The sequence below is a fragment of the Telopea speciosissima genome, unplaced genomic scaffold (genome assembly GCF_018873765.1).
Source record: "Telopea speciosissima isolate NSW1024214 ecotype Mountain lineage unplaced genomic scaffold, Tspe_v1 Tspe_v1.0525, whole genome shotgun sequence".
NCBI classification, from domain to species: domain Eukaryota; kingdom Viridiplantae; phylum Streptophyta; class Magnoliopsida; order Proteales; family Proteaceae; genus Telopea; species Telopea speciosissima.
The window spans coordinates 13,261-25,056 of record NW_025317861.1 but is presented as its reverse complement, the minus strand read 5'-3'; the positions used below and the strand labels follow the sequence as shown (position 1 = coordinate 25,056).

General features: G+C 37.3%; 2 protein-coding genes and 1 long non-coding RNA gene across 4 annotated transcripts; 2 read left to right on the top strand and 1 right to left on the bottom strand.

The window, feature by feature from the left end:
* Nucleotides 1-776: 776 nt before the first annotated feature.
* Nucleotides 777-6,938, top strand: LOC122648164 (rac-like GTP-binding protein 5). Its single transcript, XM_043841410.1, has 8 exons — nt 777-949; nt 1,247-1,453; nt 2,089-2,176; nt 2,259-2,368; nt 2,519-2,582; nt 6,074-6,138; nt 6,231-6,296; nt 6,394-6,938. The coding sequence occupies exons 2-8, from the start codon at nt 1,355-1,357 to the stop codon at nt 6,493-6,495; spliced, it is 594 nt and encodes a 197-aa protein (XP_043697345.1). The 5' UTR covers nt 777-949; nt 1,247-1,354; the 3' UTR covers nt 6,496-6,938.
* LOC122648165 lies at nt 5,980-6,482 on the bottom strand. Its single transcript, XR_006331032.1, has 2 exons — nt 6,344-6,482; nt 5,980-6,050 (listed from the first exon to the last, which is right to left on the bottom strand). It is a non-coding gene; the product is annotated as an uncharacterized LOC122648165 (long non-coding RNA).
* A 3,800-nt stretch (nt 6,939-10,738) lies between the features above and the next one.
* LOC122648167 (ubiquitin-conjugating enzyme E2 28-like) lies at nt 10,739-11,796 on the top strand. Of its 2 annotated transcripts, none has more exons than XM_043841413.1 (4): nt 10,739-11,047; nt 11,136-11,263; nt 11,422-11,566; nt 11,601-11,796. In XM_043841413.1, coding segments are annotated over exons 1-4 (345 nt in total). In that variant the 5' UTR covers nt 10,739-10,977; the 3' UTR covers nt 11,603-11,796. The 2 variants fall into 2 exon arrangements, with proteins under 2 accessions (XP_043697348.1, XP_043697347.1); XM_043841412.1 differs by having other exon boundaries at nt 10,746-11,047; nt 11,422-11,526; nt 11,648-11,796.

Below are 11,796 nucleotides of genomic sequence, written 5' to 3'. Positions count from 1 at the left end.
CATTGCCATCACATTGGAATGTGTGTCAGGTGTGTCCTGTGGGATTTGTTTGGGTTCATCAAAAGAAGGTGTCAAGTCATTTAAACAATCCTTAAAAAAAAATTGGGGAAAGTTGACAATCCCTTAATTAAAGGAAGGAAATATTAGATTCCATAAAACAAAATTCTTAAAACTAGAATTGTAATTGATAGTTCATTTACAAAGCTACCATTGGGGATCAGGGGTTTTGCGTTTTTATCTCGAAGATGGAGTGATTGGGTCCGCAAAGCGATTCACTGAGAATCCGCCATCGTAGGGCATTAATTGTATAATTATAGCCCAGCAAAATCTATCTGTGTTTCCATTTTTGCCTTTTTCACATTTATTTAACAAATAATAATCTTTCCTAAAAAAAAAATATTCCAGTTGTCTAACGGATCCTCTTCGATAAAAAAAAAAAATAAAGGAAAAAATAGATGGTTTATTTAAAACGTAGATGCGTGACACGCACACCTCTATCTTTTAAGGATGTTCTACTATTAGAAGCCCTTTTAGAGTTCATCCGTTGATTGGAAGCAGATAAGGATGATCGGACGGTGAGGTTTCATGAGGAAAAAAAATCCTAATCGTAAGGTTGATATGAAGTTCTTATGCCACGCGGAACGTATGAGAGTGTTGCACATAAAGGTTCTCCATATTTGTCATTCTATATTAACATGACCCGTATTCTTAATCTACGATCAGGTTGTCTTACCTGTAATGGAAGTGGTGGGTAAGAAGACGGAAGAGAGAGAGAGGACAAGGAGGTTGGGTTGTGGGGTTATAGTTTATTTCTGTGGTGGAATTTGTTGTTGGTGGGAGTTTTCGGGGTGAGGGGTTTTGGATAAGAGCGAGATAGCTGATTGATAGCTGGCGAGGGTGGGTTTGGTCAGCGAACGCTTCCACCGCATTGTTTTCCGGCTTCTTCAAGGTTCGTTTCTCACTTTCTCTCCTCCTCTTTGTCTTTCTCTCTCAATCAATCAATGAGACTGCTACTGTGATTGGGTCTTCTCTCCAACCCACATTTCTCTATCTCTCTGCGACTGGAAACTCAGTCTCTTTCTTTCTTTCTTTCTTTCTGGGGTTAGGGTTACGGTTTTTTGGTGATCGGAAGACATCGGTGCCTCTTTTCCTTTTATTTCGTCTCCTCTGCATTAGGGTTTGGAATTAATTTGGTAGAGAGCTTGTTGAGAAATGGGGTTTTCTGTTGGGCTCTCTTCATGGGCAGATGTATAGTTGAAAGGAGACAGACAGAAAGGAGAAGACAAGGAAGACTAGGGTGTTGTCCGAGTAGCTGGTCGTAGTCGGGAGAAGATCTGCGGCTTCGCCGGCGGAAATGAGCGCGTCTCGCTTCATCAAATGTGTCACGGTCGGGGATGGTGCCGTTGGTAAAACTTGTATGCTGATTTCCTACACCAGCAACACATTCCCCACGGTGAGTCCTAATTTATGAATTTCGTGTTTCTTCCTCTCTTATGAGAAAATTAAGGTTTTGCATCGTCTCTCACTCTCTCCCCGACCAATTTTATTATCCTATCGGAAGAAAGGTGCCGTTTTTTTTTTATGGGTTTTGTGTATTTCTCCTTCCCAATTTTGTGGGGTGGGGAGGGGGATGAATGGGTATCGTCGGGTATACAAGTTCTAACAAGTAACATCTGCTGATGCTTGATTTAGGAAATGTTTGTGGAATAAATTTAAAAAAAAAAAAAAAACAAAAACCAACTTTCCATATATTTTTTTTTGTTTATGGCTCGAAACATAATCCTTCTAAGGTGGAGGAGCTCTTCATGTATAATTTTAATTTTTTCTTTCCTTTTTTCAAATTCAAATTTCCCATTTTCATGGATTGCCTCGGAATATTCTGTATTGTGGTTTGCATTTTGAAGTCTAGTGTTTGATTTGGATTATCGTTGTGTTGTACGTTGTGTTGTACGATCTTACTCCCATTTCAAGTTGTTTATTAAGAATTCCTCTTGATTTCTGAAATGTTTGGTTCATAAGTTACTAAAGATCGTGGTAATGTTATTGGTGGCGAAATCTTATTTTCTTTTGCATTGTAATGGAAAACAGGATTACGTGCCAACTGTATTTGACAATTTCAGTGCAAATGTTGTTGTGGATGGGAGCACTGTCAATCTAGGATTGTGGGATACTGCTGGTGAGTTATTCTCTCTCTCTCTTTTCCTCCATGGTTCTATTTTTGTGTAGTGTTCGCCCTGATTTTGTTAATTATGAAACAGGACAAGAGGACTACAATAGATTAAGACCTTTAAGCTATCGTGGTGCTGATGTGTTCCTTTTGGCCTTCTCTCTCATTAGCAAGGCTAGCTATGAAAATGTTGCCAAGAAGGTGAGGGATTGATTCTTTCTCCTTGTGAATAAAAATAAAAAAAAACTGTCTTCCTTCAAAATTAGTTCATGCGTATATATATCTTTTCAGTTAAGATGTAAACCAATAGCTTGCTGGTAATTTATTTTTGTTTGGGGTTTCTATTTTCAGTGGATTCCTGAACTGAGGCATTATGCACCTGGGGTTCCAATAATTCTTGTTGGAACAAAGCTCGGTTAGACATCACTTCCATCTAATTAAATTCCTTCTATTGTTGTTCTATTTCTTGTAGTGTTTATTATCCATATTTACCTTTCATTTTTGCGATGTTAATGACATTTTTGTTTTGGGTGACAACAGATATGTAGTGCTTGATAGTTTAAATAAGGATAAGAGTTTTATGAAAACCTACTTATATGTTATTTTCTTCATTTTATGATTGTTAAAATTATTCATTTTTTCGCATTGTGGTTGTAAGGTGAAACATTGAAGTTGTCTAATGGATGATGATCTCTAGGATTGAGGTTGGTTCCACTTCTTTTCTTGGGAGTCAGCCTGCTTCAAGATAGTTGGGCAGAAGGGTAGAAATGTCTTGGGCTCTATCTTATGCTTTCTTGTCATGACCTAGTAAGGAGTTAGGGTTTTTGTGTGAGTGTTTGTAAAAGGGGAAATTAACCATTTTTGGAGAATTTATACATCAAGAGAAGTTGGTTAGAGGACATTTTTGTGGTTCACTGATAACTGAGTTCCATATTCTGCACTAATGATCGAATAGAAGTAAAAGAGATAGATGGATGAGGTAGTCTAATATTGTCACCTTATTTTTAGGCTATTTCTTTATTGAGGTATTTAATAGTTAATACTGTTTTGCTTTTCATGAGATTAGGATTGCTGGTGCTTTGACTATTTTGGTTCAGAAACATCACATTTTCTTTGCATTGTTATGTATGTACTACTTTTAAAAGTTTTGAATTGTGCAATACAATAATGGCCCATGTTTAGCATTTGTTAACATTAGTGACTACTCTTTATTTGTGGCATCTCTTTGGTTTTACAGCTTGATTCTGGCAACTGAGTAGTTAGTATCAACAAAACTAATTAAAATTTGTTGTTAAAATCTTTTGTGAATGTAAGGAGTGTCCATTACTGATATGAAGTGCTTGACATTATTTGTAAGTCTCCAATGCAAATGATTGATTATTGTTTATTTCAAAAATTATGAATGTGAATGTCAAATTGCACGGTATGGGGTGTCCTTGTTTTTGCTTCGGATCAAATCTTTAATATTTGGATATATTTAATTTCATGTTGGTTCAGAATCAAACCTGGTTTCAGGTCCCTCTATTTCTGTTACTGCTGCTGCCAAACATCTGCTCTTGGAGTTAGTATCTGTCATTCCTTGGCTTTCCAAATTTTAGTCTTGCTTTTGGAGACAAATGGTAAAACAATGCTGTGTTATCACAACAATTTAGAGAAAGCAGGTTCCTTTTCTGGTAGCTTGAGAAATATGTTGATTCCAGATTCAATCTTTTGATCTTTTGTATTTGTATATTCCCCTCATTATCACTTCTTACAATATGATTGTATTGTACTTAAAATTATGTAAAACATCTTTTATGATAAATATGTTTGCTCATACCTTATTCGTGGGAAGATCTAGCATTTTATTGTGCTATATTTGCTAGATTTCTATGATCGGCCTGGTGAGAGAAAGTAGAGAGGGGTTGTGGGGTGTGCGGCCTGCAGGAGGACTGCAGCTTGCCTTCTTGTTTTCTCTTATCAGTCATCTACAATGATTCCCGTTTGGCAGCTGGTAACTTCTGTTCTGCCATCATATCTCATTTGGGGATGTATTTTAGGTTAAATGACTTTCCTTGTTTCTCTTTTCTGTCCTCAAACCTATTTTTGGCCTGTTGATGTTTCTCTTTACCCATTTCGTTGTCCTTGGCTTTTAAGGGTGTCTACTTGTGGTTAACGGCACTCACCCCACTTATTCCATCTTAACTAATGTGTTGTCCTTTGTTCCAGTTTACAGTCATCAATTTTCTTCGCTTTTCAGCACTCCCACTTACTCTCTTGAAGATCTGCTAATTGGTTCTCCTTCTCACTGTATTTATCATTCTGATACTCTTACATGGGAAGCTTCATATATTTCATGTTACAAAGAAAATTCTACTCTCTTGGGTTGGCATCTTCTTTCCATCTCCATTTATTTCAGGTGCATTTGGACTTGTGTTTTTCTCACAACTGTGCATCAATGTGGCATGATTGTTCTGGGGAAAGTCATAGCTAATACTTGCCATTTGTCGCTGACCTCATGTAATAATGCAGTCCCTGGTTCTGGTGAACTTGCAAACATTATGTTAAGCAACTGACTTTCATTGTTGTTGTTGTTTAATGATTTAAACAATGTGATTGTGCTTTGTATTCAGTAAGTTGTTAATGGAGACCAGAGACCTACATGTTTGACATCTGTTACTAATTCAAAATGAATTTTCGTCCAAATTATCTGCACAACTACCAAGGCTATATTTCTTGACAAGTATGCTTATTTTATCTATTTTTCTCTATGCGTTTATGTCCTTCCAAATTCTAGAAGCATTTTATTAATCGATCAGTTTTCTCAAAATTAGGAAGCAAAATTTGCAGTTGCCATGCAAGTCCTCATGGTGTCTTTTCATTACTACTATCTCTTAGCTGCTAGAAACAGTGAATCTGCGTAATTTTATGATTGAATTCTAAAGTCTGCAAGAGTTAACAGATTTTGTTGTTTGGATTGGTCATCCTCCTGGTTTAGGATCCTGGGTTCTTAACCTTAAAAAATTTGGCATATGTGCTCCCTTAATGATTTTAAACTTCTTCTGTAGGACCACATGATAGATGCATCTGTTTGCTTATGCTGTTTGACTTGTCCTACTTGAGTATTTGTGCAGATATGGAATAGAAACATAATTTTTTAAGACATCGGTTCATTGTTTTTGCTGCTTTGTTCTAGATGCCATGGGAAATGTTTTTTCCCCCCACTTGTTGAGAAAGCTTATGATAGAGTACTATTTCTCTCTTTTTTTGGTATCACAATTACTGAAGGAGAGTAAAGCTGTTGGGCTCTGTCCTGGCAACAAAAGTCCTTTAGTCGTTGGTAACACCCCCCACCCCCACCCCAAAAAAAAAAGAAGTTATTGAGATGTTATAAATTGCCTGCCAGAACAGGAAAAGCTCGCAGTTTTTTTTTTGGTAAGTTGAAACAATACCATGGTTCTAATGGAATACCATTATTAATTCTTTTCTTTTTTTTTTTTTTTGGGGGGGGGGGGGGGGGAGGGGGAGGGAGGCTTCAATTTTATTTAAGGTGAATAATGGATTTCATTGAAAAAGATGGAGCACAGAAAAGGAAAGACAAAACATGATGCTATTAATGTTAATGATTCATAGAATGTTTTTAGTAGTGCAAGTGCTCCTTGCCCTTGTGTGATCCTCTTTCTATTTTTCTCCATTTTTGTTGATGCATTGTTTGACCTTCCCAAAATTTTCATGTGTTTATAAGAAGTTAGAAGAAAATTACTTTCTGTTTACAGCTTCAAGTTTCAACTCTATTATGATAACTGGTGCTTGCTTCTTTTATTTTTTTCCCCCTGGGTAATCTTGTTTCGAGTTTTTGTGGCGTATTTGTTAAATTTTTTTGAAGAAACTGTTGTGTTTTTGACTCCCAATATTTATGTTTCTCAGATCTTAGGGATGATAAACAGTTTTTTATAGACCACCCCGGTGCAGTGCCTATTACTACGGTTCAGGTAGATACATTGGCAGTTCCATGTTCAACCTAATGCAATATTTTCTCTGAGTTCTGTTGTGGTCTCTTAATTGCTCTCTGTTTCTGTTGTAGGGAGAAGAGCTGAAGAAGTTGATTGGAGCACCTGCCTATATAGAATGCAGTTCAAAAACACAGCAGGTATAGATGTTTGGTTTGCTAATCTGATGCTTGGATAAGGTGTGGACAACTTAATTAATGTATTCATGGGTTTGTGAAAACTTTGTTATGAATGCAGAATGTTAAAGCAGTCTTTGATGCGGCCATAAAAGTGGTGCTCCAGCCACCCAAGCAAAAGAAAAAGAAGAAAAAGGCACAGAAGAGCTGTTCTATTTTGTAATCAAGGAAAGAATAGGTGTGAAAGGAAAGATAACCCCTGCCAGTCTCCTTCATGAATTCTCTCCCATGCTGTTCCTTTACTCTTTCTCTCTGTTGAGGAAGCTGCAGGCCTTGGTGTATAGTCTTCAACTGACAGTTGTTAGGGAGCTTCTCTGAAAAGAATCAGATGGTTTGTGTCTTGCTTTCTTCGTCTTTGTGGTCTGCAGTGGATGACTCAGCATTACCTGGTAACATGTCGTATATTAACCAGATGGGAGGAGGATCCCCCATCTGGCAGAGCATTCGTTTTTTTTGGATTTAGAATTCATCTCATATATTAACCAGATGGGAGGAAGACCCTCAATCTGAAAGAACAGCTGTTTCATTGCATGAACATGGATTATATTCATATTTTGTATCGCTATTTAAAAAAAAAATACTTCGAAAGGTTGGCTTCAATTTGTGTTAGTGTATGCTTTTAGTGGGTTAAAATCAACTTTCAGAGATGGCACTAATTTGGATGCGCCAGTGAATACTTAAACGTATTTTGTTCGTATTTGTGTCCCAACTGCTTCTTGCGTGCTGGCTTTAATGTGCAGTGTTTTATGTTCAAGAGGGTTGTCCTCTACATAAGACAATTTGGGAGATTATAGAGAAGCATGATAGTACTTTGGAGAACTTGATGAGCATGAACCCCTTGCAGAATGAAAAAGATGTGTTCTATGTGAATTTCATGGAATGATAGAGAATGGTTAGAATAACTCTTTGTTGCCAACAATGTGAAAATTTTGTTTTTGATGGAAGGAACACAAATAATTAACTAACTAGTGTAAGAACATGCAAAGTCTATCTCCCTATCCTAGCTAGCTGTGAAAGGCAGCGAGCAAACCTCACCACAGAATTGTCATGTCACTTCAGAACAAAGTTGTCAAATATCATACAATACAGATGTATCTCAAGCAGAATTGTAAGACAATCCCAAGGTCAAGTAATATCTTCAACCTTAGGAATGAACTTAATCACCTCCTCAGAACCCGTCTATACTTCTATTGATTGGTATCTCAATTACCACGTTGCCTTGACGCCCTTGAAGAAGACCCTTGGCTGCTACTTTTCTGTCACCCCCTGTTAAACCATTGTCGAAATCTATAAAAACAAACTGGTTTTGATACAAGAGAAGCACAACCCAACAAGCCTCATTAGTCGATGAATCGAAAGTATCAGCACAGATAACTGTAGGATGATTCTTGGTAGGTATATCAAAGGTATCCAAAGAAAATGCAGACAAACAAGGAGAAAAATCACAATCTAAAAGAGATGTATAGAGGTCATTGATCCATCGAGAGACATTATGCAAAATTCTAACAGAGTTAGGTTTTTGACATTTAAAGACCACTTGATTCCTGTGAATCCAAGTAACAGGTAATTGGCAACACAATGAAGAACCATTGACAATCATTTAACAATTGCAAAACATCAATTAAAATAGAAAGACACAAGTTTAGGATAGAATCACTCGCAAAAATTCAGTCCTTAGTCCAAGCCTTTTAGAAAAGTCACAAGGAAAAAACAAATGCCATAGGGATTTGACATTCCTTCAATAAAACACACATTTATCATCCACCTTCCCCCAATTGACTAGTTTAGGTTTGCAAGGTAGTGCCTCAAGTAAAACTATCCACAAGAAGATTTTGAATTTAGGATGGATTTTTCAATTTCCACATAAAAATCTACGGCCTAGTTTGAATAGAAGACAAATGACTCGCTTAAGGACATGTACCAACTACGCCATTTTCATGAGAAGAGGCAATATGCAAGCAATGTTGTTTCAGGTCCAAGATCCTTTCTTCGAAGTCACAGAAGGGTGTAATAAAGACTTATGATAAAAATATTTAGCCCACAAAAGAGAAGGCCATAGACCTTGTGTATCATTAACAGCTTCCACCCAAGTTAGAGTAACAAAGCTTTGTTATGAGTGGAAGAGTCCCACAAACCTAGACCACATAAGTGTTTGAGGAATACATATTTTTATCCAAGACAAATAACTAGCACACCTCGTCACCAATTACTCTATTCCAAAATTTAGCACTGATCAAATTTAACTTACTATAGACTTTCTTAGGAAGTTAAAAACAATTCATCAAAGAGCAAAGTTTTCCTCCACCCATAGAGGACAGTTCAGCCACACCATCACAGGATTCACAAACCCCTCCTAGGGTTTTTGTATGTTCCAAAATACCTTCCCAATACCCATTTCCGTCCTCTCCCTCTCCTCGGTGAATGGGATCCCATTCATCGTGGATGGAGGCCTAGGAAACTTGGTCCTTCATCTAATATATTGAGACAAGAGATAAAATAGATTGAATAAACACAGTATGACCGATGTTTGTGAGTTAGACGAACTTTCCAAGAGGTGAAACGTTTTTCGACATGATCCATATAGATTGCAACCCAATTGATGAAAAAAGATTAGTTTCAAGATAGACAGCTTCATTAGTCATTTGTTTAATCCAAATAAGCCACATAAATATATTTTGATATCATTACACATTTTTACTAAAACACACTTTCTTATGGAAATTATAATTATGTTGCCCAAACAGATTCGAAAACAGTTCCAAAACCGTTTTAATTGTTGAAACATCCCCTTTAGTAGCCCTATCGAATATAAAAATATCATAAACAAACAACAAATGAGAAATTTCAAAAGCATGTCTAGCAACCTTAATGCCCTTAAATAAATATAGGTTATACACCTCTAATGGCCTAGAAAGAACCTGCATTACAGAAATAAATATATAAGAGCTTAAGAGACAACTTGGTCTAATCCCCATAGAGGGCTCAATATTCTTAAAACAGCGACTCTCTAATTTGATAAAATAAGAAACCGACGAAATTAAATAACTTACAAGATCACACTTAGAGTCAAAACCTAAAAATTCTAAGATTATCCTAATAAACCCCATCCTAAACCTCATATCGGATCCGATATCCATATAGTCTATTTTCCCTTTTTTATGAGAGAAAAACAAAAATGAAAAATATCTTTTTCTATAATAATGCCAACACAAAATCAACTTGCTATGGAAAAATATAAAATGTGAATTATTGAAAGAAAAAAAAAAGAAAAAAAAAAAAACAATTTAAGTGTGCGATTATGCTCCCAACAAATTTGGTGAATAGATGATTTACAATTCTATGAATATAAGAAAAAGAACATCTTTGTAGTGCCTTAATCCTGTGATGTCTTGTAATTTGGCTTGAGAGTTTGACACATTACAGATGGACATTCAATGGTGTCGAGCCGGAGGAAAGAAAAAAACATTGGAAGACAGTTCATGATAAGATAAGTACATCAAGAGTTGGTTTGATTCTCAACAACCATCGTTGATGTTAGGATTAGAATCGAATATATTTAAAGAGAGAGAGAGTTCTTTAAGCAAGCGAGGTACGTCTTCAAATTATAAAATTAGCAAAAGCATGTGAGATTGTGAGTAAAAAATTCCTTACGCCGCTTGATCAAAGAGAGTTTTCTGATAAATATATTACTTGCCACCGCCCCACCACTGCCACCGCCGCCAATGTGGAGGGTGTTGATGTCGGTACTGTTTGTGCTAAGAAGGAATATCTATGTGTATGGCAGCACATAGGTTTTATATATTGTTGGACGATGGCTGGTGGTGACTTTTAGATTCCCTTCCGCTTTGACTTTGTTACTTTCCAGTTTCAACTTCATTAAAAATTGAAAGATAAACTGGTAGCGCCGTTGGTGGTATCTCTGCCAGTAGAATAGATAGTATATCTGGAATTCTGGATGGATTCTTAGATTTTGATAGTTTGAGATTTCAATTTTGAGTTTGAACCACTACTTTCTGTTAATTTAATGAATTATTACAGTGAATATGAATAATTAAAATTTAATTTTTAGGTGGTGGGGGAAATTTCATTTTTCTCCATTTCATCATTAACTGGAGGAACCAAATAAGAATGAGAGACGAGGGTCATGGGTGACGTACGACCTATCTATCATCTCTGTTATTGATAAGAACAATTTAGGGCGGTGGTGTAAGGGAATTTCTTTCTTTCATTGCCTTGAACAATCATGGTGCGTGGGTTTCTATCTGTCTACAAGATTTGAATTCATCCCAATTTAGTGAAAGTTTTCACATACGAAACCCATCTCTCTCTCTCTCTCTCTCTCTCTCTCTCTCTCCTATTCATTCTTTCTGTGATTCTTGACTTGCTGCTTTCCACCAGGAATCTATACTCTGGTGCCCACATTCCTTCAGCCCCAAAAAGATCAGTAGACCAATCAATCACTCCCTGTCCCTTCCCACCTCTCATCCTCCACCTTTTCCAGTGATGCATCCATTATATACACCCCATCTACCCTCCCTGAAGGACATATCAGCCGTGTGGTTTCCCCTCTTCTGTCTGCCCTTCCCTCAGGTTTCTTTGGTTTCTCCATCTGAGAGAAATAATTCGAACTCCAGAGATTGCTCGAATGGCATCCAAGAGAATCTTTAAGGAGCTCAAGGACTTGCAGAGAGACCCACCAACTTCATGCAGCGCAGGTATGTTGTCAACTCTTTCTGGGTTTCCTTAAACTCTAGTCTTGTTGGGTATTGATTGGTTCTGGGTTTTATGTGATTCAATGTTCAGGTCCAGTGGCCGATGATATGTTCCATTGGCAGGCAACCATCATTGCTCCAAACGACAGCCCTTACTCTGGGGGTGTTTTCCTTGTAACCATCCACTTCCCACCTGACTATCCTTTCAAGCCTCCCAAGGTAAACAACTAACTAACAAAACCTCCTTAATTTCTATGTACTTTCCAGTTTCCACAGATTTAAGGAAGAAAATATCATTATAATGGGTTTTCTTAAAGCTTTATGGAATACTGGTTCTAGAAGTTATTAGACATTGACAGGGATAATTTCTTGGGCAGGTTGCGTTCAGGACCAAAGTCTTTCATCCAAATATAAACAGTAATGGGAACATCTGTTTGGACATACTCAAGGAACAATGGAGTCCTGCTCTCACCATTTCAAAGGTAGTGGTGACCTCCTTGGCTCAGGGCTCACTGCATATATAGATGTAGTAAGATTGTGCTCTTTTGACAGTAACAAATCTTTCTATCCCTTTTGACATCTGATGGGCTTTGATTCATGCAGGTTTTGCTTTCCATATGTTCTCTGCTCACCGACCCAAACCCAGATGACCCACTGGTTCCTGAGATCGCTCACATGTGCAAGACAGACAAAGTCAAGTATGAGTCCACAGCTCGCAGCTGGACCCAGAAGTACGCCATGGGTTGAAGCCC

Bases quoted from the DNA above. Each gene is read 5' to 3' on its own strand.
- LOC122648164 (XM_043841410.1), top strand. From the start codon at position 1,355: ATGAGCGCGTCTCGCTTCATCAAATGTGTCACGGTCGGGGATGGTGCC. The intron at 2,177-2,258 runs GTGAGTTATTCT...ATTATGAAACAG, and splicing joins AGGATTGTGGGATACTGCTG to GACAAGAGGACTACAATAGA. The intron at 2,369-2,518 runs GTGAGGGATTGA...TTCTATTTTCAG, and splicing joins ATGAAAATGTTGCCAAGAAG to TGGATTCCTGAACTGAGGCA.
- LOC122648167 (XM_043841412.1), top strand. From the start codon at position 10,978: ATGGCATCCAAGAGAATCTTTAAGGAGCTCAAGGACTTGCAGAGAGAC. The intron at 11,048-11,135 runs GTATGTTGTCAA...TTCAATGTTCAG, and splicing joins ACCAACTTCATGCAGCGCAG to GTCCAGTGGCCGATGATATG. The intron at 11,527-11,647 runs GTAGTGGTGACC...TGATTCATGCAG, and splicing joins CTGCTCTCACCATTTCAAAG to GTTTTGCTTTCCATATGTTC.